This window comes from Diadema setosum, chromosome 11 (assembly GCF_964275005.1).
Source record: "Diadema setosum chromosome 11, eeDiaSeto1, whole genome shotgun sequence".
Taxonomy (NCBI): Eukaryota; Metazoa; Echinodermata; class Echinoidea; order Diadematoida; family Diadematidae; genus Diadema; species Diadema setosum.
Window position 1 is genome coordinate 31581117 of NC_092695.1, and position 27060 is coordinate 31608176.

The 27060-nt window shown below is 37.0% G+C and overlaps 1 protein-coding gene across 1 annotated transcript in view; it reads left to right on the forward strand.

Moving 5' to 3' along the window:
- LOC140234661 (tyrosine-protein kinase TXK-like) overlaps positions 1–27060 on the forward strand; it is a 76363-nt gene that overhangs the window by 638 nt on the left and 48665 nt on the right. The window contains exon 2 of the mRNA XM_072314693.1: positions 21271–21372. Coding sequence (XP_072170794.1) covers positions 21271–21372 — 102 coding nt within the window. The remainder of the gene's footprint in view (positions 1–21270; positions 21373–27060) is intronic.

Here is a 27060-nt window from a genome sequence, read left to right on the forward strand (position 1 = left end):
ATGAAAGTTTTGCACCAAAGATGGGATTGTTTGTGTGCTTGTTTATCATGACAGTACTCATTGAGGACCTACCACTATAGTATTGTACTATGTGTAGTTAAAGTGAGGACATTCAAACCAAGAAAACTGTTTAAAATTTCAAGGAGATTTTGCTGAAAAACAGAGAACTCAAGATTAGAATAACCTGAGTGTAGCTGAATTTAAGAGTCTGAGAATATATCTTGAATTGTAGTTGTTTTTGTAAGCATGTTTGACCTATTGTATTCAACTGTGTAACCTTCCTTCCACAGGCCTAACCTCATCTTCACTGTTAGTGTACCGACACCCTGGAAATCAATTTTTTGTACAACTATAGCCATAATTCACCTGTGAGAGCCCCTGAAAGTATACATCCTGTTCGATAAATCAGATCATATAATATCTCTATTTTAGCACTTGTGCTCCATGCATTAAAGTTCTGGTCCGTAGGCACTGTAACTGATGTATGCGTGTTAACTACATTGTACATCTATATTATCATTCAAGACGTATTTGGAAAAAAGAAGTACGCTGTATCAATAGTGTGATCATTTGATTGAAAGAATTGGATGATCGACTAGTCTATTTTAAGGCTTTTTTGTTTTTGTTTACCTCTTTAAAATTTACATTTAAACCCCAATAGACCGGTTTACTAATATATGCACAGATCTTTAATTTTGCACACGGCCGCAACCTCGGGCAAACAAAGGATACGAGCCTGCAACGTCGGCTGCTGCAGCCGTCCCCGACACGTCTCCACATGTAGACTTACGTGTATGTTGTTTACATGTGTGAGATGCATCAACTTCGACTTTACCTCCTGGCATTTCGTGTGGCTCTAAATCAATTCCCAACCTTAGATGAGGGATAATTCTGCTGTGTTCAAATGCAATTTGGACTATAGTTTCGATTTTGTTGAATTTTGGTTTCGACTTTGTCTTCAGTAGTTTCTGAAAATGGGTGGAAAACACTGCTGCTACGGAACATGCAACAGTGTAACCGCCTCACTTCATACTTCAATGATTTTAAGCATAATGATTAATTGTAAAATCTAAACCTCTCAGAACTTTTTTTTTTTGGGAGGGGGGGGGGGGGTGAAGACAACGAATCTCTCACAATCGATATGTTTCAAAGGATTTTTTAAAGTTAGACTCAGACTGATTAGACTTCATGAAATAGAATGACGATTTTGACCCATTTTTCTATTAACAATAACACTACAGTTACGGGCCTAGCCTTAGCTAGATAGACTAGATCTAGAGTAGATCTAGATGTAGGATAGACCTAAAAACAAAAACAATGATAGGCCTACCCTCCCTGACATTCGCAGTAGGCAACATTTATTTCCCCCGTTGACTTATTCATCACGACCCAGGTCTGGTACTTTGGTTTGTTGAGGTATGTCTGGTCCTTTTGCGTCGGCCTAACCTCACCAAGGAAAACACAAACAGGGCTCGTGTCCGAAACCTCATTGAACGTCAGGCTTGAAACATTCCCATCCGCGAAAAGACGGTAGTCCTCAAATGACTTGTATCCCTTTAGCTTTTTCCAGTCATAGTCAGATTGATGATCAGGTAGTTTAACACGTCAAAGAGTCCAAAATCTGGAATACTCTCGAAGTTGGATGTAAACCCAGCGAGCTTGGTAGGATCGGAGAACAAACAGCCTACCCGAGCGAGCTTCTCCTGCAGTGACCGGCCGGTGTCCACCCGGGAGAGGTCGGGATCGATGGGCAAAAACAAATCGGCTACGGCAGTTGCAAGTTTGATGAGTTTCTCCTTGTTGTAGCCGCTTGTGCTCACACCTCTATCCCTCAAATACTCAGTTAATTCCTTAATTGTCCAATCCTTCCATGGCTTGCTCGAACTTTGGCTAGAACTTGAAGCTGACGCCATCACAAAGCAAGGTTATAGCGAACAAAAGTTGTCAATTATCCGCAGCGAGTACCGATCGTAGACAATACACGCATGAATGCAAAAACTATGTGGCTTGCGCGTCCGCGCTTATTTCGCTTGCCCGACATAGTTACAGTCACTAGGCTGACATCATTATGCATATCATTAGTAAATGGGTGTATTGGGATGTGGAATGAAAATCAGGTTACAAAATTTTTTAATATTTTGCAGAGGGCTTGTCTTAAGTATATATATTCTGCAAGTATAGGAAACATGATACTCGGGGTATTGGTAGGCCCTACACTTTAATTCTTCATTTTGCTGATTTATTTCGAAACTATATTTGTCTGATTTTTTATAGTTAGCTTGTTCCTAGCAACATGAAGACTAAGTATATCAAAATAGTAGTAGTGGTTAAAAGTGAGGATGTTCATCTGTATCAAATTAATGTTAGCAGTGTGGTTACATGGTGGCATTGATATGTTGTGAGGATTCTGTTGTAATGAAAAATATCCTCTATGATGTAATCAAGTGTAACTGACATTAGTTAGGCCCCCCCCAAAAAAAATTGTTGCATTGGCGTAACCCGCCCGACCCTAAAAATTCCGCCGACCCTATGTTTTTTTATTATTTTTTTTTTTGCTATCGATATCAAGTATCTTGTTGACTGCGATCGTGATCGCAAAAAACCCGGAAGTGGAAACGGCTCTGGGGATATGGGATATACAAAGGAGAGATCTCGCTAGCGCCTCGCATAGCCTCGCTTGATCAGTACGTCATCTGTTTCCAACACGGACGCGTACTCTATCAAGATTTATACAGTGTATACTTAGCATTTAGACTGCAATGTATTGTGCACAGTTTTGCCATAGGTTTCTTGTGTGGAGAACTTACACGAATCTGTATATGTGGGACTGTAATATAGATCGCCATGTGCGATGAAAAGATCGTACATATGGGTCAATTTGCATCTATCTTATCTAAAGTCAAAATAGTAAAATATGAAGTGAAAACATTCAGAATAGGGATTTCAACATCTTTAAATTCTGTGAAGGGGTATAATTTGAGTAATATCGTCCTCATAAATGATTTGTAGAATAGATGAACACAGTACATACGGTGCAGCAGTTGTAACTGTTTACTGAGCACGAGTTTTACACGGAAAATGCAGGTAGCAAAGAAAAAAAAAAAAAAAAATCCGCCCGACCGACCCTATTTGAAAATCTCATGTTACGCCAATACAACCTTTTTTTTTTTCTCCTTATGTTCAGACGGTGATCCTTAACCTCGAAGATAAGCTATCTTGGAGGATAAGCTCTGGCCCCTTAAAGGGAACCAAAACCCAAAGAGCAATGTACATTATGTAAATTGAGTGAAAGCAGCAACATTAGGAGAACACATCAGTGAAAGTTATAGGAAAATCAGACAATTGATGCTAAAGTTATGAATTTTTAAAGTTTTAGTGTTGGAACCACTGGAAGAGGAGGCTACTAGAGGTTATGACGTATGTGTGGACAGTGATATAAAGAAAATGTAGAGGGAATTCAACAAAAATTCATTTTTCATGAAAATTACACAATCCATCAAGGGTAGGAATTATTCCCCCTGCTTTCTGAAAGCGGTTAGTCAAGAGCTCTTTTATTATGCTAGAAGAGTGAATTTTTGTATAATTTTCTTTACATTTTCTTTATATTGTTGTCCTATTATACTACATAATTACGAGCGAATCCCGCTCGATGATAAAACTGCTGAACCGGAAGTTTTGCAATGACCCCATATTAAAACGAGGGTGTAATATGTTTGGACTCCATTCACACATGCCCGTATAGTAATTTATGTTGACCCAGAAGCAGAGGATAATGGGGGAGGGGACGAGGCTGAGTTCATGGAGAACTCACGCTTATCTCTCCGAGTTTGTTGATTGTCGTGTCCAGATGAGCTGACCTCATGGATAGAGTGCTAATCCTGAGTTATTTTGTGGCTCCTATCTGAGTTAACTTCAAGTTAGCTTGCCTTCGAGTGCCAGTGCGTGTACAAGGTACTTTACCTGTATGAGCTTACCACTAGGGTATCCTTGTGGATAATGGTCACCATCTGTATGTAACTATAGCATGCTTCTTATCTAGGTCCATCCAAACTGAGAGACATGCTGTAGTTTCTGTCCAGTATGTGGCTGGTCAGGTATTCTTGGCTGCATTTATCAACATTCCCATGTTTGAAACACGTTTCGATATCCACTATTAAAATGTGTACTTGCAAATGCCTTTCAGATCGCGCTTCTTGAGTTGTTGCATTTATCAACATTTTGTGTCGTGAATGGGTTTAGAGGCCTTGTCACTGCGCAGCTCCATCGCACAGTTTAATCCAAGGAGTGTCGCGTGTGTAGTTGGCAGTGGTTGGTGTGGTGGGCAGGTCCGAGCTATAAACGTGTTTCAAAACAACTTTGTGGTTATCAACTCTACGTACAGAAACATATTTCTGGCTCAAATGCATATATTGCAGTTGCACTTTTTTCGTTATTTCAGAAAGATGTTTCTATTAAACCCCATAATCAAAACAGCTTTTGTATATCAACTGCCTAAAACTCCCTGAAAGTTGTTACCATTTGCAGATGAAACAGAAACCCAGATTTAGTGCTTTAAAATAGTTCTAAAATGTGAGTTAGGGATAGAAACAACCAATGTAAAAATTTGAGTCAGTATAGGCATATATGCAAATAAGTATTGTTAGATATATGCAAAATGTAAACAATAGTTATGATAAGATAGTTTCTAGACTAAACTGTCTACAGTTATGGTTTAGTGAGAAAAATAGTGATATCTCTTGTGTTTAAGGCTTTATTGCAAAATTTTTACCTGGTAGGATGTTTTGTGATACAACTGACCTAGACACATATTCATCAAATGTGATATACACTGTATATTGAACATTTTTTTAAATCACTGCCCCCAGTGGTAAACAGTACATGTACTTTTTAATTCTGTGCCAGAAATGAGTTGATAAATGCACCCTTTGATATGTATCATAAGTAGTCCAGGATGTCGGGCATTGATTTGCTACCTGTACTTTGTACTGACTTATGACTATAGATGTATCCGTTGATGTAATGATGAATGTGAGAGGACTTTCAGTTTGATCAAGGTGCAAATAAGTGGACTTCAACTGGAGAGGCCCCGTGGTTATTTATGAATGGAATCTACTTCTTGTCACTCCAAACAGCAAGTGCTATGAGTCACGATATGACATCACTGGGAAAATAGAACTATGGTCAGGTATTGTACGTGGAGAAAGGCAGGGATTGAAGAGAGTATTGGGATGTTATATGGTGAGGGGGAGGGGGAGGAGTACTTTACCTTTTAAGTGGGGTATCGGATATCATGGCTATGAGACAGGTATGGCAGACAGACTCAAAATAGAATGATCATAATGCCACAAAGACTTTGGGTTGTGGGGTGTCAGGTCTGCCTTGCTGGTGGTCAAACAAAAGTCTCAATTGAGCTAGCCATGACCATAGCCTTGGGGGGGGGGGGGAGGGGGAGGGGGAAGAGGGGTTAGATGAGTAGGGCAGTTTTAACCTGTTGAGGACGGACTGAATTTGCTACAACACGCATTTCCCATAGACACCTGCCCTAGTGTACTCGGGACTCGTCCTCAACGGGTTAAAGGGATCGTATAGTTTTGGTTGAGACATAATTTCAGGTTTCTAACATTTTTGGTGAGATAATGAGAAACCTCTTATGAAATATGAAAGAGCATGTAATTCTATGAGGAATTCAACATTTATTTGATGAAAATTGGTTTTTAAATTGCTTAGATATCCAAAAAAGGGCGATTCTAATAAAGTGTGGGACCCACACTTTATTACGATCGCTTTGTTTTACTTTGTTTGTGGATGTTTCAGTCACTCCAAACCCGATTTTCATCAAATAAACTTTGAATTCCTCTTAAAATGGTATGCTCTGTACTATATCATAAGTGTTTTCTTGGTATCTCCCAAAAAGTTAAAAGTCCAATTCTCATCTCCACCAATACTGTACCATCCCTTTAAGGACATGTGACCTCAGCCTATGGTATGATAATAGTGGAGCTTCAACCCTTCCAGGCAGTTTAAGTAGAGCTATGCTCTAAATAAAAAAAAAAAAAAAAAAAAAATAGAGTGTCATCAAATAACTTTATATCTGTGAAAGCTGAACTTTTTGTGCTCAACGAGTTGAGATGAATTTTACATGATTTTGATGTAGCGGATGGTCACAACCATTGAGCGAACACTTCAAACGGCTTGTACAACGTTGTACATGTAGCTGTCATATGGTGCTTAGTGGCTTTGGCAGCACACACTATAGTATTAAGAGGTAACTCTTCTGCATTGAAATTGCAAAGTCAGTCATGCTACAGGACTCTCAAGCTTCAAGAAACAGCTATGCCACTGCATACAATGTTTACCTACTTTGAGATCAAAGATATGAAATAGTATTACATGTAACCATTAAAAAAAAAAATGTGCATGCTTTCATTTTCGCACTAGTTTCGTGTTGCACGAAATGCACGTACATGTTCCTGGTATGAAACTCAACTTTTACAATATGTGTAATAAAACACATATGACAAGCAAACAAATGAGAGAAAGTTCAAGGTCAGTTTGTCTATGCTTGGGCTTTCATTTTTTTGTTGTGATTATAATGATACACAACCAAAAATGTCCTGAATCAAAACATCTCAAATCCTTTCATCGTGTTTCTTAAAAGTAAGTTAAAAGGTTTGGGTGAAGGCAGGGCTGCACACTAACCTGTTTTTTCTACTGGTCCGACCTGTCTGTCTGACCGGTAGGTACCCAGTTTTTCTATATTTTACTGGTGCATTCCTGAAAAAGTTACTGGTCCGACAGTGATTTTTACTGGTCAGGGACCATCGGACCAGTGCCAGTGTGCAGCTTTGGTGAAGGTAAATATGCATATAAGATTATCACAAAAATATACATTGTTGCAACAATGATGGTATATTTGTATCTTTTTATAGTGTATAAAGTGTCAAATTGATAATCACCTGTAGTTACTTTGCCTGATTGAAAAATTACGCTTCATCAATGTCAATTAACAATGATTGTACTAGAGTTTTGAGTAGTAGTGATGATAAGATTCATGGGCCATACATGTACTCTCTCTAGTGGGATTAGAACCCACAAACTCCTGATTACTAGGCAGGCATCATATCCACTAGACTACCGAGTGGCATTTTGAAGAAGATGAGTTTTCAACGTGGTCTAAAAACTACTGTTGCTGCTTGCCTTGCAAGCAGAGGGAGATTATTCCACAATTTGGAAGCAGCATACATGAAGGCCATGTCACAAAGGGTAGTGGTTTTATTTCCAAAGGATATTTCACCAGTATTTGATTCTCAGAACTCCCGGAGGCAGTAAAATGTTTAAAATTGTGATTTTTAACTCTACAAGTTCCTGTATACATATATTCAGGGCAAGTTTCTATGTGTGAGGTAAAGTCCCTTCCAAGGCAGGGATAATGGATCTTATCGATTTTCTATGTGTATGTAAATATTTGTGTGCCTACAGTCATTGAGTTTGATTTGAAAGGTTTGAAACAAACTGAAATGAAATTGCAAGAAGAAGCAGAATGCTATACCTCATGATGGAAGAGCATAGTATTGTATATTATTAGTCATCGGATAAAATGATATTGTGGCTTTGAATCTAAGTGCTTTGTCATATATGTTATTCAGCACAATATCCCATTTTTCTTCCTCATATAATGTCTTTTCAGGGGTCGCACTTAACCTTTTTTTTTTAACTAGCCAGGCGGACTACTTAGAATCAATTTTGACACTGAAGCAATATTTTGGCTAGCCAGACGGACCAGTAACTTCAGAATTTTATGATTTTTAGCTAGTCCGACGTGATTTTGGGTGGCCAATGGCCAGCGGACCATCGCCAATTTCGAACCCTGCTTTTAAGATCAATCCTCTAATATTCTAATGCATATATGGCACTTCCCATATACTCCTGTACAACTTGCAGTGCATCTTTTCATACTGGTTTCAGCTTATAAATGTTCCAATATAAACCAAGTTTTCTCTTTATTCTCTCCCTCTTTCTCTCTCTCTCTTTCCATGTCTTGCAGTGTTTGTTTGTTTTTTTGTCCACATAGTGACTCGATTCATAGATACGCGGAAAGTACACACAATCACATCTTAATTCAGTCCTGAGAAACTTCCTGGTTTGTTATTTAATAACCACAGGCTGTTAAGAATGTCTGGCTTCTGTGCCTAAAACACATCAGTCAAGCAAAGTTAGGAGCTCAGATATCCATACTAGATGTACAGATGAAACTTTGGGACAGTGAAGGTTAGATTTTATAAAGCCATAAATGGCCCAAACTTTGATAAAGTAAAGCTCAGTCTTTTTTCGTCTTTGGATAGAGGGCACATTGAAACAGCGATGTTCATAGTTCATCCATCTATGAACAGATTAAATAATTGTATTTGTGACAAATTGCGAGTCCAAAGATTCCTTTATGATCAGATTGAACATTAGTATAGCATGTCCTGAATTTGTACATCCAGTGGAAGATGAAACAAGAACAAAATCTAGTTTATATATCCTTGGACAGTCAAAACATTGGTACAGAGGTACAACAATGTTCTGAATTTTATTGAAGGATGAAAAATAACACACTACTGTTCTAGTTTTTCCTTGGGCAGACAAAACATAGGTGCAACAATGCTCTGAGTTCATACATCCATGGAAAGATGAAAGATGAATCCTGCCCTAGGGGCCACCTGTATAAAGCAGCCACTAGTCATATGCAGTCACTGAAAATCCCCCCCCCCCCCCCCCGAAAAGCCATGATAAAGCCCCTGTGGATATCATTCATGGCTAACAAACAGTTCAGTGATTGCCGCCGCTGCATTTGGTCACAGCAATGCACTCATGAAGGGCTTGCTTGCTGTATACATTGTAAGCATGCGACTGTGCAACAGCTCGATCAGTACTGGCATTGTTTAATGCACGTTATGCATACTTAAAAGGCACTGTGTACATGTATGCATGTGTACTGTATGTACACACGTGTACACAATAATACAGTATAGGAAATACACACAACCTGACTGACAACCTCTCCATTATGACCACCTGTATATAACAGCCACTCTGACATCTTCCTTGGATGGCCTCTATAGACAAGTTTGACTGTATTGCTTTATGGAGACCAAAATGTTTCAAATTTCAAAACAGTGTTGGTGTGGAGAGTGAGATACATTGTACATGTATCAATCTTTTTATTGCAAAAAATCTCAGTTTAGTATTTTCGTCTCGATTGTTTTATTATTCATTTTTCTCGGCTCTAAGGTTTCTGACTTAACCCTTACCGTGCTTTGTTAACTGCAAATTGGCACTCAGGCTTGAGTGCTATCTGTCCCTATTGGCACAGATATCTAGAAACTAATAGCAATGGGTAGAGATTATCTGATCACCTTAATCCCTATGGTATCATCATGGCCTTCCTGTTGAACTGAGGCACATTTCTACTCCTGAGTGGGATTGCTATTAAATTAAAACTACATACTTATACATCATGTTTGAGTAGATTACCAAATGCAAGGGCTGCCAACACTGGAAACTAGTTGAGAGCGAGACTCCCATAGGCCAATGCTATAATTTAGGAGTCAAAATGAGTGAGATCAATAGAAATGCATGCAAATGAAATAAAGTTTTAGAGTGAGAAAGGACCAAAATGTGTGAGTCTCATGCTCAATGCATGAGAGTTGGCAGCCCAGAAATGCTAATGAAAAAGCTTGGCAAATGAAGCTACTATAAGTACTGAAGTTTCTAGGCACATAAAGTTACTTACGAAGGTATCATGGTGACGGGTCACAATACATATTAAATGATTGGAACAAGTTTTGCTCCTTCTTTTGATTTTTCTTTCATTTGAAATATATCAGGAGATAACGTCAGTGTCACATGCTAGAGGCCTTAACAGATGAACTTCCTTTATTCCATGTTCTCCCTGTTGTTGCCTTTGGCACAACTTCTGTGTAGTGATACACAATATGATGTACGCTGTAATAGTGTGATACATGTTATAAGCATTGTGCATGGCACTGTACTGTGAGATTATTGTAAACAAAGTTTGCAGTGCATTCAGCTGACAATCCGAAACACACCAGCTTTTGACTTTGTATATATACGTTCGGTTTGTTTTAATCAAGTGAATAGCCCAGTATTCCCATTTCAGCCTGGAGGATCTGTACAGTCTGCATATTGTACATGGCAATGTCAAGGCTAAAGCTCTGGTGAGACTCCATACGGGTGTGCGTTCAAACATATGCACGCTGCGAAAGATTTTGATAGAGGCCCAAACTGGCAGACGATAGTGCCTAGAAGGGCATGCTGCTTTATATTTGAGATAGACTTTTTTTCAACAACTGGTATTTTGTGCAATGTACATGTACAGTTGAACCTCTCTTATCTGGCCTCCCTTTATCCGGATCTCTCTATTATACGGACGCAATCTCGCCATGATTTCTTTTTTTTTTAAATAATTACAGGAGGAAAGGGGGATTCCCAACTCCTTGAGAACTCCTACACAAACACACATGAATTACATATTACTTCCAACATTAACATACACCTCTATTTTGGGGTCTGTTACTGAGTGTAACAATGAAAAGGTTGCAGTATACACATTACTACATGACGTATTGTGGTGCTACAATGGGCTACATCAGTACATGTGTATTCATATGTACATGTATAAAGCATTGAGTCTCCCGTATCCGGCCAAATCCCTTATCCGGATGAGCCCCGGTCCCGACTTGTCCGGATACGAGAGGTTCAACTGTACTCACTCCTTCCTCGTGCTACAAACCCCTCCCCCCCCCCCCCCCCATGCTACTGTAAAAGTGGAACTTTTCGCGGTGTTGAAATTTTTGTGCATTTTGCACAACTAGAAACTATCACAAAAATAAAAGCACATAAATATGACTAAAAATTAGTCATGCAAAAATATTCACTTTTACAGTAATTGGTGAATAGGCCTCCTCCCAGTTATGCCACAGCCCTGTACATGTATACCCTTATTACCAACACCTACGTGTAGTGTATGTTTCTGTTACACCATAAACATGCCCTTCCAATGTTTCATATGTTACTGCCATAAACTGAATAATACTCCATCATGCTACAGGTAATTTGCATTATTACAAAGTCCTTGAGACTAACAGTTTTCTTTCGAAATATCTTGACATTTCATCATTTTAGAACAATAAAGAATATGAAGATGATACAGGGCGTATAGATAATAATCATGGGACCCGAATTTTTACTTTGTTGTAACAAGAATTTTGTTATAACCCTGTTTGTTATAACAGGAGTGCACTGCGCATAATTATGGATGTACGTGTAAGGGTAAAGCATATCACAGAATTGTAATTTTATCTCTTTTTACAGACTGATTGATGGTTTCTGCCTATGAGGGAATCATGGTACTTATTTTGTATTCACAATTTAGTAATTGACATTCCTATGGCATTGCCAAAACTGATCATCAATTAATTTCTCCCTAACAGACTCTGTGTATCTTTTGAAAGTGTCAATGTGATACCTTGTTATTTCAGAAGATGCAGGGATGGTTTGCTTAAAATTGTTTTCCTTTCAGTTTAAAGATTTGTAGGCAAAATCTGTACTCAACGACATTGCATGTCTTCTTTGCAGCATTTTCATTGTATTTATTTATTTATTTTTTATGGGGGGGGGGGAGACTGAAATTATTCGGGTGGTAATCTTATATGATTTTCTGATAGTGTGAAACTGAGAATTACTTTGGTGTCTTCAAATTTCGGTATCAAATGTTGCATTAGTAAATTACAGCTGTAACTGAAAATCTGAAGGTTTGCATTTTGGGGTTTGTATTTTTTCAAGCATATTTCATCCATGAACTTGACTCTGCAATGTATGATTGTAATGCTTTGCATTCATGAAGTAATTCTTCATTCACTTTGTAAAATTAAATTGTGTCTTTGTTATGTGCATGGACATGGTGAAGAGCAGGTCTGGCTGAAGCTTGTACTGTGCTGAGGTGGAATGAATGAATGAATGAATGAATGAATGAATGAATGAATGAATGAATGAATGAATGAATGAATGAATGAATGAATGAATGAATGAATGAATGAATGAATGAATGAATGAATGAATGAATGAATGAATGAATGAATGAATGAATGAATGGATGGATGGATGGATGGATGGATGGATGGATGGATGGATGGATGGATGGATGGATGGATGGATGGATCTACGCATTGGAGAATATTACCTGTGTCAAGATTTCCTGCAAGCTCAGTGGAGATTTGTGAATGCACTGGGTGGCTGATATCAAATTGAATTGCTGTGTTTGTTCAGGGTGGTCCAGGAGGTGTTGATTATGTCGCTTTAACATGTTCAAATTCTTGTGCACAACATACTCAAAATCCAGCAACATGCTATGCGACATCCTCAAGAATTTGTGACATACTCAAAATAAAATGTACAATCACACATGTGAAAAACATGTGCAAAACTTGAGAAACATCAAACTACCACTGGTACTCAGAAGATAGGTCTCGAATTGAGGAATCTTTCAAGATATGCATCTCTGGAACAAGTTCAAGTGATAGTGCTAAGTTAGTGGTATGAGTAAGTACATGGGGGGGGGGAGGGTTCAAATTTGGGTCCAAATTGTACATTTTCTTCTCCTTTAAAAACTTTTGGTCAATTTTTTACAAAACTTAGCAGGTATCATTACTAGAGTGATAGAAATTTGTACAAATGGTTACCATTCCCAACCCCCCCCCCCCCTTTAAGGACTTTGTACGTATTATCTTCTCTGGAACCATAAAGGATTTTACCTTGATATGCATGTGGATTAAGTAAATACTGCAATATTCAATAGAACACATCAGTGAAAGTTTGAGGAAAGCCGAACAATCCATTCAAAAGTTATGAGTTTTGAAGTTTAAATGCCACCATGGCTGGATATGAAGACTACTACTGTGTGTGATGTCACATGCTTAGAACAATATTATAAAGAAATTATTAAAGGGACTGTACAGTACTGGTTGAGGTGGGGATTCATGTTTTGAGCATTTCTAAGTGAGATAATGAAAAGCCTCTTATGAAATATGAAAGAGCATGTAATTTTAAGAAGGATTCAACGTTTATTTGATGAAAATTGGTTTTCAAATGGCTGAGATATCCCAAAAAGTGCTAATAATAAAAGGCGACATGCCACAACTTTATCTCTTTGTTTCACCTTGTTTTTGGATATCTCGGCCATTTCAAAACCGATTTTCATCGAATAAACTTTTGATACCCCTTAGAACTGCATGCTCTTTGACATCTAATAGAGTTGTTTCTGAATATCTCGCAAAACGTTACAAGCTAAATCCTCACCTCGACCAGAACTGTACACACCCTTTAAAATTTTATTTCTTTTTCAAAGTAGGCATTCCCTCAACTTGTAACCCTTGCCAAAGTAATAATTTGATTAACAAATGACATTGGAATGCACCTTCTCCTAGACTGTCTGAACATGCACGTGTACATTGCAACTTGCATGTTTCTATGTTACATAAATGTTGAACAAAAGATGTTGCAGGGAAACAAAGGATCTTGTCAAGTATCCCATGACTGATCTGGAACAATGTGCATGGAATGATTTCCTAATTTATTGTCATTATTATGATTATGTTATCAAGTATGTTTGGTTCTGGTACCAGTAAGTGTGTGGCTTTCAAAAAGGAATTCAGAGTGGTATTAAACGTGACAGTGGGTAGGCGTGCATTACCTGTAAATGCAGAGTTCAATAGTTGGTGGTTGTTTGGGTGCAACCAAGTTCAACAGAGCATGCAATTTTCTTTCATGCTGTCTTCCCCCTCCTATTGAGCCTGCATGTGGAAAAAAGAGGTTTCCAAAAAAAAAGGACTGTTCAATACATCAAAATGTTTTGATTGGGCGTTGCCGCCGATGGGACACAATGCCAAATTACGTACATTTATTTTGTGACCATCAACCTCAAGCGAAGCGTATTGCGAGTGTCGGCTGCTTGGTGCATAGTAGGATGTGATTGTCGTAGGATGAGCAGTTGCGGCTATTCCTTTTAAGCGAGTTTGCATCATCTATGGAAGAGGATACTAATAGAGCTCCAATCTTTCTGCAAAAGGGTCAATTATCACGGCCAGTAAGTAGAAGCAAGCGTACCTCCGACATGTTTGACTCCGACACGGAAAGTTCAGAGGAGGGTAGCTTGGGACCTCGCTTTGTCTCAACACATTCCCAAGAGTTTCAGGATTCCGATATTTATGATACGGCTTATGATTTCTCTGGCTTGGCTGGGCGTGATGGTGTGGATGTGTACGACATCAAGGCTGTTGAAGTCTCACATCAAGAAGTGTACCGGTACACGCCTCATCTTCAATATTCACCGCCGGATTCTAGTCGATCAGACACATCGTACTATAGCGAGGAATACAGGTCATCTTACCCCCGGAGATTTGTCTCAGCAAAAGTCTTTCCCGAAGCGGACTATGATGTGGCCATTGTGTCAAACAGAGCAGCTGTCCGAAGGCAGAGTGATACGCGAAAAGATTCAGACAGTATTGAAAGATCAGATGCAGGGAGTAGCGTCAACCCCCTGCCACTCATGTCATCTGTGACAGGGCAGAAATTCCTGGATGTTGCTCGTTTACCAGATGTAAGAACTGTGAGTGCCTCTTAAATAGGTCCAGGATTTTTTTTATTATTTTTTTTTTTTATGAAGTTACAAGCTTTAACATGAAGTTTGTAGTCTTTTGCTGTGATTTACCTAAACTGTATGTGGTGATATTTGTACTCCCTTACTGATTTGTTAAGACTTCAGTACACAGTAAAGTTTCAATTGCATTATGTAACCATTACACAAAGAATTTATTTTGATTTAAAGAGGGGGAAAAAAAGAAAGTTTGGGCATGAAGTAAATTTCTTTTCATGCTGTTTCACAATTCATCATGTTGTAAGCCTTGCCCATATTCACAAAGGTGGTTTAAAATCAGTCTATGGCCTATGCAAGTTTCTTCTGTGTAAATGTATATGACAGATTGTATTACATTAAATGTACAATGTATGCCAACAAACGTCCAATAATAACTGTATTGATTTATTACATGTGTAAGGTATGTTAGTTTCGTGCTTTATGTAGTCCATGGGCTAAATTTAAAACATGGTTTTGATATAAACCACCTTCATGAATACGGGCTATAGTGTTTTGATGTCTTTCATGTGGCAATAGTGTCATAGGAATTTGTCTTGATGTCTTTAATGTGGCACTAGTGTCATAGGAATTTACTGTGCTCCAAACACCTCCACAACTGTTTAACACAGCCTTAATACTTCCCTATTCAGTTCTAAAGCTAACCCCTTCGAGATTTGTAACAACATAGCCTGTATCGGCCTGATACACTCTGTGAATTACCAGTTGCATTGTTGGAAAAAATCTCAATGAGTTAAAGATACAGCTATGACCAAAACTGGTCCATTGTACATTGTATCTTGGATGTTTTTTGAGACCCCCGAGAACAATGACCACTCTCAAGAGCTTTCCAAAGTGTGTTATTCTATATCTTATGTCTAAGCACTCCATGTTTTGATGAGTTACATGTATATTGCTGCAATGGCTAACCCTCATGATTTTTATTCCATTCCTTGCATACATTATCTGTGAGTCAGCCTTACTTACCAGTTGAGATCCTTTGATAATAGTGTATTAAGTATCTCAAAAGTAATGCATTCTCAATGTAATGTTGTTGTTATTTTCATTGTGCTCTGTAATGACACATTGCAGGTTCAAAACCACTAAATATGTACAATTTAGTGAAATACTTGTCGCAATAGTTTTACCAAAGAAAAAATAAAGGAACGACCGATTGTCGTAAGTTTCGGGTAATAGTTATCGTTAGTACATTGTTAACTAGAACTGCCGAGAATTTGAACATCCAATTATGATTCTTTCGGAAGTTATGCATTCATAAAGATGGTAAACCCGCCAAAAACAGGATGTCGCAAAGTAATAATTTTGCCGATATGTTACTATTATGCAAATGAAAGCATGATCTTTTCTCATTATAACTTGTTCTAAAGCAAATTAAGCCATTTGCCTCCACGTTAGAATAAAAAGAAATATAATTGAAAACTATTCAATTGAATTATTTTACAAGTCAAATTTGTCGCAAAGGCCTGTGAAACATACGTTACCATGATTTCAAGTTTTCCTTTAAAACATTCCCTGGGGTTGAAATTGTGAATTATCCGTCCTAAAAACTTAGAAAATGTCTCGTCCAATGCTGTAAACAATAGTTTTGCCACCTGGTTATCTGCTGCAGAGAAAAAGCTTCACGTACTAACACGTTTCAGACCGTATGGTTAAGAAATGAAACATACGTTACCACCGCTATGGAAAATTACAAATGAAAATGTTACAAGGAAATTACCAAACATAGGCATACGGTACCCCAATCTCTCCACTGAGTTTTCAATTATGAGCCATTACTAATCACTTGAAAAAGTCACATCGAAGGTCAGATGTAACTTACGTTACCGAAACATACGTTACCCCCGAAAAAATAATCTTAATTAGATTCATTAACATTGCAACCATTCATCGATGACAAGTGTTATCTAGAGCCATCTACACTCCATAGTTGCTTAGAAACAGTCATTGCGACAAAATGGCGCATCACGTTGACGACTCACAGGGAATGGACTGCACGAGATCTTTCTCAGTATCTGAGCGAACGGTATGTATATTTTCAAAGTCATGTTTAGCGTAATTACATTCAAATATTGGTACTTTTTTACTATAAGCAAGTACTTTGGTGTTTGTTTTGTCGAGGAGAATAACAAGTTTACATCTCACTCAGATATTTATACCACATTAGGGTACCTAAACATAGGGTCAATATTGTAACGTAGGTTTCACTTAAGGTAACGTAAGTTTCAATTTTACATCTGCATGTTCACTGTCGTACTTTTCACCAAAGCTTTATCCTAAAAAAGACTAATATCCATAAATAAACAGATGAAAAACATATTTCAATTTTAGGCTTGCACTAACCATTCTTTTTGGCGATAATCATTGTCAATGAGGCCCTGAATACCCTGGTAACGTAGGTTTCAATCACTCTAAATCAAACCAATATGTATGTTAATTATTACATAAATTATGAAAACAATGGTTTTCATTTTAATTATCATACCATTTACTTCAAAGTTATAGTTATTGTAGCGTACCAAATTCATTATGTGACACTTCATTCCTTGTAATTAGAGGTAACGTAGGTTACGTAATTATGTAAGAATATCTTATCACGGATTTGCAGTATGGATGTTCTTATTTCTCTGTTAAGGGAATTTTATCATTACTCCTTAGGTTCCAAGGGGTCAAAATGGGAAAATCAAGAGCCAAGATTCAGGCCGATTACTGAAGAAGGAATTAGGAAGAGATTGGAGAAGAAGCCTTCCTCACTCTCTAAAAAAATTGAGTGAAAATATTCACTCTTAATGGAGTGATTACAAAAACAGGAATTTAGAGCAAAATTGGAATGAATTTTGAGTGAAAAAATTCATTTTCACTCATTTTGGGGTGAGCTCAGGGATCACTCGAAGAGTTAGGAGTGGTCCCTGAGGTAAAGAGTGAAAATGAACATTTTCACTTTAAATTCACTCTCTTTTTGTATTCATCCCATCAAGAGTGAATATTTTCACTCGATTTTTTTTTTTAGAGAGTAAATCCGAGAAACAACGTGTAAAAAAGTATTACGTTCCTGTGGAAAATCTTAAGAGTTGGGAAAAACAAGAGCGCAGAAAAAAATGAAAGAGTAAAAAAGCACAGAGCCTTCGGCAAGAAAATAAAAGAAGGCTTAAACCGATCTCAGCAAAGGGAGAATGAAGGTGATAATGTCGACTTGATTGACAAGGATTGACATGGAAATTGATTCACAAATTTAACAATTTGCTAATGATGTATACTTATGTATGCTTTACAATAAAAGGTACTGGATAAAAGTGTTGGCTTGTAGATATCAAATTGAAAGGATGAAATGTATGTAAATTTCCTTGTTTATGCACCGAAAATCATCCATAAGAATTTCTACCCAATCTAACTCTTCCGAGATATTAATGAAAATATGAAGTTTAGCCAAGAAAATAGAAGAAAGCGTTATACTAACGCTCTTATACTAACTTTTATATCATTTCACTTTAATACAACTCGCCACTTTTGCATTCTTCTCTCCTACATTGGCTCTTACTCAGTACCTTTTATTAAAAGTTGCTTTTTGCAGAAAAATACCAGATTGTGAGTCTACAGTTGTCTTTTACAATGATGTAATATACATTAAAGACATTTTATATGTCACCGAACTTTTCTATGTAATGGAAATAGAAGAATTGCAATTTGTTCTTCTAACATTTCCATGCCTTTTCCACTGCCTTTTTCCAAAAAAGAAAAGAAAAGAGGGGGCATACAAATTATGAAAGGTGCGCCTTTTTGTGTTTATCATTGTTGTGTTTATAGACTAGTGTGTCATAGGTCAGTTATACTCTCAATCTAAAACCGTGAGAAAGCTGTCTATTTACGTGACCACTCTTGAATTGTTCTTAATTCTGTATTTTTTGTGACTATTACCCAAACCATGCATTGTTGTTGCTTCAAACTTACTGATTTCTTGGCAAATTATGGAACAATGTGCCAAGAAATCTGTACGTTTTAAGCAACAATAACGCATGGTTTGCTCATTAATGAAACTCGTGATAATCATGCATTATTAATCATAAAGCAGTGGTGGTGTTTGCATTTTAAACTTCATAGGCTCGCTGTGATTTATTTCACATTTTTCACTCTTATGCCTGATGTACCTTATTGATGTAAATTTTAATATGCTAAACAGTTAAGTGCTGACCAGTTTGTGCACTTACACTGTGCAATGTTGTTTAGCGATGTATCATTCCTTTTTAATGCACTTTCCAATGCATCTCCACTTTCGAATGATTAATATTTCAATCTGGAAACATTTGAAACATACGTTACAATTGTTTATAGTACACACTGATACATTTTAGGGCTTCTTGACAATGTCTTTTGTGACTCTTATATAAATATATTCCTTGGGTTTTGAACACGGCACTTCAATAAGTAATTTTGCAGTGAAACTCATAATATTCAGACAAAATAAACTCTTGAAATTTAGATATCTTATTCCAATTTTTCATTTAAGGCCAAATGTATATATTATACGGACGATAACATCAGACGACAATTAAATAAATCTGCTTCCAGAAGTACTGAAGGTCTTGCAACGCTGGTACTCTTGATATTTATTAGAACTCTTAATATTTATCTTCTTTTTTAGTGTTTAGTATATTTATGTAACATACGTGACTCATATGCGTAACAAACGTTACCAAGGTTTAAACCGTCACATTTTCATTTGTCATATGGTGACTGAGATTGTTTGAGAATATGTGTAGGACAAATCCATCTAGAATAATTTGGCAGTTATCTGCAAGTTCTATGTGTCCGAATAGAAAAAATATAGGAAACAATCTAACTTTACATGGTTAACAACCTCCATCATATCTATCAATATCTTAATTCACGGTTACAGTGACTTATCAAATGACTGAAAAAATATAGAAGGCACATTGAAATAAGAATGGTCATATCTTCGAAACTATCCACCAATAGAAGGATAGTTGCATTGTCCATCCCTAAACAGAATGAATATGGTCAAAGAAAAATAAACGCAGTAACGTAAGTTACAGTGGTGAAATTTTCATGTTCAGCTTCAAATATCAGAACATAAAAAGTTTGCAACATTTGTTGCTCATTTTTGTTTGAGTTGAAATTCAGTGTATCCTCTTGCAATTTTTCGTTGTATGAATGTTTTTGAGAAAACTTCATTTTTTCAAAATTTCAAAACCTGAATTGTACATTTTTAATGGTTTTGGCCCTGCAGCAGCTTTACATGGAATTATTGTGGTATTATTTGTCTGTGCAATACTGTAAAACATGATATATTCGCGGCATAAATTTTTCGCGAATTGGGGCCGGCGGCCTTTTTTGCGGCATGAAATTTTCGCGAACTGCCACTGGCATTCAATGCATACAGTGTAGACAAGAACTTTCGCGTGCATTTTAATTTCGCGAATCTTGGCGCATGCGAAATTAAAATGCACGCGAACATTCCTCGTTTTACAGTACTCACTAGCTGCCTTATTCAGCATCAACATTTTCTCTTTTTTTTGTGTGTTCAGTTTTCCAATAATAGATCAACTGCCAATAGAATAAGGAGAAAACTGATTTCTGTGCATGATCAGCACGGCAGCAAAACAGAAAACCAAGCTAAATGATTGGATTGGTAGCAGCTCCATATAGATCTGTGGCTTGATACAGTTGGGTATTTCCACAGTAAAAGAGGGTACATTTCAGAGGTGTTAGGTTTCATATTTTCTGTTTTCAACAAACATTACCAACTAACACATGATCTTTTAGTGCACTTTTATTGTTAAGTGATAACTTGTCCCAAAACTGCTTCAAACACGCAGTCTATTAGAATTTTTTCTTTTTTTTTTCTTTGTGTCCCTAATAATGGATTAAAGGCATAATTTACCATTTGTAGATGAAACAAAAACCCAGCATTAGTGCTTCAAAATAGTTCTAAAATGTGAGTTAAGGATAGAAACAACCAATGTAAAAATTTGAACCAGTATAATCGATGTTAAGTATTGATAAACATACAAAATGTGAACAATAGTTACATTAAAAATATTTCCAGACTAAACCGTCTACAGTTACAGTTTAATGAGAAAAATAGTGATATCTCCTTTATATTTTAGGCTTTATCGCAAAAAAAAAAAAAAAAAAAAAAAATTATATGGTAAGATGTTTTGTGATACTACTGACCTACACATATGCATCAAAAGTGATATCTTTTTTTTTTTTTTAAATCACTTTTTTAAATCACTGCTCCTAAAGGTAAACAGGACCAATAACCTTCCCCTCCTGATTTTTCAGTCCCAACCCTTGACAATATCATATATAGATTCATACATGTACCTACTGATTAAGTTGTAATGATTACTTTATTTCTTCAGCTTTATTTTATCTCCATCTTTTATTCCTTGTCTTTTTCCAAGTATTATCATTGTAATGATAATGATTATCATTGAAACTCAATTATGAACAGTTTGATCTATAAGATATTGTTGTATGGTACAAATGTATCTCTTAATAATACTTCCCTGTACTTTCTCCTTTTGACCTCTTGACAGAAACGAGGGAAGGTGAAGAACAAGATAGAGCTATCGTCAATCAGAGTAGTAGAGGCTGTCGCAGATGGCGCTTTCCAGGAGAATTTCAAACATGGCATACAGGTAGGCTTTAGTTATGCCCATTTTCATCAGGAAATTTCGTTCAGACTGTGATCTTAACTTCAAGGTTAGCTATTAACTTTGAGGATAAGCTCTCATAGGTTTGAATCCTGCTTGAGTATGTATGCCCATGATTTCTTTTATCGTGGCTACTACTAAACACTGATCAAATTCAGTGCTTATCTATGTTGATGTAAAGGCAATCAGAGATTGTGTTTGAGCTTTCTATTCATACTGCAACAAAAGAAAAATTGCAGAGATAGAAATATCTGGGGGGGGGGTGGGGTTGCCATAAAGTGCCGTGTAAAATTGGCTCACCAGTCTGCTGTGATGCAATACATTTGTATGGCTATAGGATGAAACTTTAACGAATACCTGGACAGCTAGGTCTATGTGTTATGTGTGCCCAGGGAGAAGAATCTGTAGGATGAGTAGAGATTACATGAAAAATATCACTGCTCTTCTTCAGTGTTCTCATTGCAAAAAGTCAGAACAAACTTCATGTTGAACTAGAAAATCTGCACCCTTGCCTATAATTTTTCTGCCGATATTTCAAATGGCCCTTGCGCATTTGCTCAGCAGCTTTTTCTGGAATGTTGCCATTACACCATGGTGTGTTTCAGTGCACATTGTATGTCCTATATGACTATATGAATATCTGGTTTGTCTGAAAGCACCCATGTTAAGCATGTGTAGCTACTGCAATGTCATGTTTCTTGAGTTGCTATAAAATAGATCACACATTTGTGTCCATGGGGATTATTTTCAATAAGCCTTCAGTTTTAACTTTGTATGGCTGCACCTCATTATCTAAGTTATTGGACAGGTTTTTAACATTTTTTTTCTTCTGATTTTTTTGTTAAAATTAATTCTATTAACATGTCTAGGTACATTTAGATTCTATACACATGAACCAAAGACTCAAGTTAACAATGACAACATCTCGACAATCTGTCGTCCACTGTAGAGTTTAATCTTCTTCTTTAAAAGCCATGATCACACTTATGCAAACTTGGCAGGACTCTTTATTACAGTTAGGGAATGCAGAGTCCTTCAAAGGGGTTCAGGTGTCCCCCATAGGGCCCAGTCCAGAATGGGTCCCAAAGTTTCCAAAATGATGTAAACCTCAAAGTGGTTCTTTTCCAGATTTGTATGCAGTACATCTAACGGTCAGTTATATTGCATTTAGATATTCTTCAAGGAAAATAATGTAAGTTGTTTATCATAGTGGCAGTGGTGGCCTGATTGGGCTCCCAAGAGGTTACAAGTTGAGAAGGGGCCCGTTGTTCGAAATTAGAGCATCAAACATTTTCAGCTTCCCTTCAAAATGTGAAGGCTTAGATCAGTTTTCTTCAAATGTTGAAAGAATAATAATTCTCAGAAATCAAGCCATACACTGCTATGATCTCTATTTGCATCTTAGTGATTGTATTAGACTATACTTTAGACTAATGGCTTACAAAGTAATGACATATTGGATGTACACGTGAATGGTGTGAAAGATACAAAACTGCATGGTTTCTGAATCCTATAATCATTAGAAATAGAATTAATGCAGTAGATTTAAATTCAGGATTATAAATTAGTGATAGCATGACAATATTTTCAGGGGATTTTTATCTAAATTAATTCCAGCAAATTGATTGATTGAAAGTATTGATGACAGACACTAAAAACCAAAAGGAATATCAGAAAAGAATATCTAATTGAGTTGTCAAACAGCATGTTGAAAATTATTGTTGGGCTTTACATACGTAACAATACCAGAGATGAGTGTTTTTCCTTGAGGTTTGGAGAGATACAAGGTACATGTAACATTGATAGTGTTTAGCCAAAATTTGGAGTAAAATCAAATTTTGTTGTATAATAAATGCTGTACATGGTGAATATTTTGTGCGGTTTTTATCTTTGCGAATTTCGCGAATTGGGTGCTACATGTATTTGTGAATTTAAAAACCCGTAAAAATATTAAAGGGATGGTGCAGCATTGGTGGAGATGAGATTTGGGCTTTTAGCTTTTTGCGAGATACCAAGAAAACACTTATGATACAGTACAGAAAATACCATTATACATAAGAGGAATTCAAAGTTTATTTGATGAAAATTGGGTTTGGAATGATTGAGACATCCAAAAACAAAGTAAAACAACGCGATCGTAATAAAGTGTGGGTCCCACACTTTATTAGAATCGCTCTTTTTTGGATATCTCAGCCATTTCAAAACCAATTTTCATCAAATAAACGTCGAATTCCTTATAGAATTACATCCTCTTTTATATTTCATAAGAGGTTTCTCATTATCCCACCAAAAAAATGTTAGAAAGCTGATATTAGGTCTCAACCAAAACTATACGATCCCTTTAACTCTGATTCCGACATGATTGTGATGTGCACGCAAGTATTTCTCTGTTCAGTGCTGTACTCCATAATCACGAATTTTACTTTTTCGGAAATTGTTGGAAAGTCCCAATTCCCAAAAATTTAGACTCGCTAGATATATGGTGTATACAGTAATCTATCCTTGGTTGTTGGTTTTTTTTTTTTCCTGAGATTATTAGGTCAAAGCAAAATTTAGACAGATTTTTTTCTTCTTTACTGTATAGATCTAAAAGGTGTCATTTTTTGTTTAGATATTGAAAACTGATTGCCCTCGAAACTATAGCTCCATCTCCAATGCCATGAGTATTTTCGTGAAAACAGAGCATAAATGTATCAGGGTCAATCTAGTCACCACAATCACACTATGTTGCATACAAGGTCCCGATGGAAAATTTTGTTCACCTGGTGAAGGTTCACAGGGCAGAGTTCTGGTCTATATTCAGAGAGATGTCCTGTTTAGTTTACTGTAACTAGGAAGTTACGAACAGGATAAACGCTGTTTTATCAATAACATTGTCCCATTGAAGAGCTAGCATTAGAAGTGACTGCACTATTCAGGGGATGATGAAAAGATATATCAAAAGCCAGGGAATATCCCTGTTGTGTACCCATTGCAAAACTTCTTGCGATGTCAGTACTATTGTGCGGTCATTCTTTATTCTGATTGTATCAGTGGGGTCTCAAGCATTGTCTCTTCCCTCCGATGTCACCTAGGGTGGGGTAGCACATTAACCCATTTTTTGCTACTGGTCTGACCTGTTTGTGGGACCAGTAGGTACCCAGTTTTTCCATATTTTACTGATGCATTCCTGAGAAAGTTTCTGGTCCCACAGTGATTTTTACTGGTCAGGGACCGTTGGACCAGTGCCAATGTGCAGGTTGGCTTAGGTAAAGAAATAGCTCTACAATGTAATATTCACAGGAGCTTGCTGGATATCTGCAGAAAATGTGAAGGCATACAAACTTTGCTTGGTGCTTACATTGATATTCTGGATGATTTATTTAAACCGTCTTCTATTCAGCATGGCATGATAATCTGATGTTCAATTTGTCCTTGGTCATCTTCTAGCAGCTTAATATTTTTTGCAGCTTGCTAAAGTTACATATCATGATAGTTTTCAGATTTCATTGATAATCCAGAATACTTACGCTCTGATGGAGAATGTTTGTCTCTAATTCACTAGAATTAAGGATTATGTGCTGCTAAAAAGTTAAGTCAGAAACAGGGAAATGCAGTAATATGCACCCACACATAGATCATAATACATGTGCACATTATGATAGTTAAAGGACAAGTTCCCCTTCATTAACATAAGGATTGAGAGAATGTAGCAATATTAGTAGAACACATCATTGAAAGTTTGAGGAAAATCGGACAATCCGTTCAAAAGTTATGAATTTTTGAAGTTTTTGTGCAGTCACCGCTGGATGAGAAGACTACTGCAGTGTATGATGTCACATGCATACAACAATATAAGGAAAATATAAAGAGAATTTCACAAAATTTCATCTTTTGAAAAAAGTACACATTTCCTTGACTCGTTACTGACATATGTTATGGGTAATATTATTTCCATTGCCTTTAGAAAGAGGCAAGTCAAGTGCTCTTTTATTATGCGAAAAAAGGGAAAATATGTTGAATTTTCTTTACATTTTCTTTATACTGTTGTACTCAAATGACATCACGAGCCTTGGTAGTCTCCTCATCCAGCGGTTCCAACACAAAAGTTTTAAAAATTCATAACTTTTGCATCGATTGTCCAATTTTCCTCAAACTTTCACTGATGTGTTCTACTAATATTGCTGCATTCTCTCAATCCTTATGTTAATGAAGGTGAACTTGTCCTTTAATCTGAGGAAGGCGGTGATTTCGCTCATTCGGTAGCTTTGTCTGCCTCCAGATCCAAAGGACCCAGGTTCGATTCCTGGATGTAGCTGAGCAATGTTGTGTGTTTAATCATGCCCTCCCCTTTTAGTAAGAAGCAAGCCATTCTGTCCCTCAGACAGGACATGAAATTGAGGTCCCATGTGTGAGAGAGGCACAACTCCTGCACAAAAGATCCCGCTTCAGACTTTTATCACAGACAGCTGGGTGCATAACCAGTGGTCCTGCCTCACATCCATCTGGACCCCATGGAAGACCAGCTAGTTCAGCTGATTATGGGCTATCCAGCTTTCTCCTCAGACAGAAAAAAATGAAACAAACAAAACAAACAAACAATCTCCTCTCTAACCTCTTCTGGATTTTCCAACTCACTGCTTTATTGCACTACAAGTGGGTAATGATAGCAACTGCTGGCAGCCTAGATTGAAGACTAATTCCTTCCATGTTACCACAAAATGAGCTGAAGTTCCTTCCTGAACAAACTACTGTGCATTTCATTACCTGGTATACAGTGGTGTTGTGTTCCTCGCTTTTAATACAGGATGTATTTTTTACATGAAATAAATGCACCTGTTGGAAACACAATGGTTGCATAGCCAGATGAATGTAAACTATGCAGTAACAAGAGATAGAAAAAGATGAAATAATCTTGATTCCAGGTGTATTTCCGTATAAAATCAAATTTAAGAAATTTAAGAAATGAAATATCTGTCCAAATCACACAGTCACCCCGAGAATTATTACAGCTTTTACTCTGAAGAAAGTAAAATAGAAATGTTTTAATGCTTTTCGTGCTTTTTGTGCCATTTCTCAAAGAAAGTGTTCTGAAATGGAACTTGCCATCACTTCACTTTCAGATCAGTCAAATGTGGCATTCTAAAGCCACTGGAACTGTAGCTCTCAAGAAGATCATCAGGATGTTTTTTTTTTTTTCTCTCTTTTTCTTTTTTTTTTTTCAAAAAGTTGATGATGACATACAATTGTAACATCAAGCCCCACGTACTGTCATTCACAACACCCGAGAAATGCACTTATAAAGCCCATTCACACACAAGAGTAAAGCGGTGTTTGGATCAGGATTTTTTTTAAAGTGATTTTATTTGCCACTATTGTCCGAGTTTTTCTCTTCCCCTTAAAGCCAGCTTGAATGTGACTTGGAATCATCACATTGACCACTTTATGAAGTGACATTTGACTTGTCAGTGTTCTATGTCATTTGTGTAGGTGTGTGTGTGTGTGTGTGTGTGTGTATGTCTGCAGTTAATTCCCCTTCTTTCCTTCACTACTCAAAGGTCTTCCTATTAGACAGTGGTAGTGTTAACTGTGATTATTTGAAGAAACAATCTAGTTCCCGAGTGGTGTGAGGCCATTAAAGTAAAAATGTGGTTTCAGCATGATATGTTTTCAATTTTTTTGGTTCATGCACTA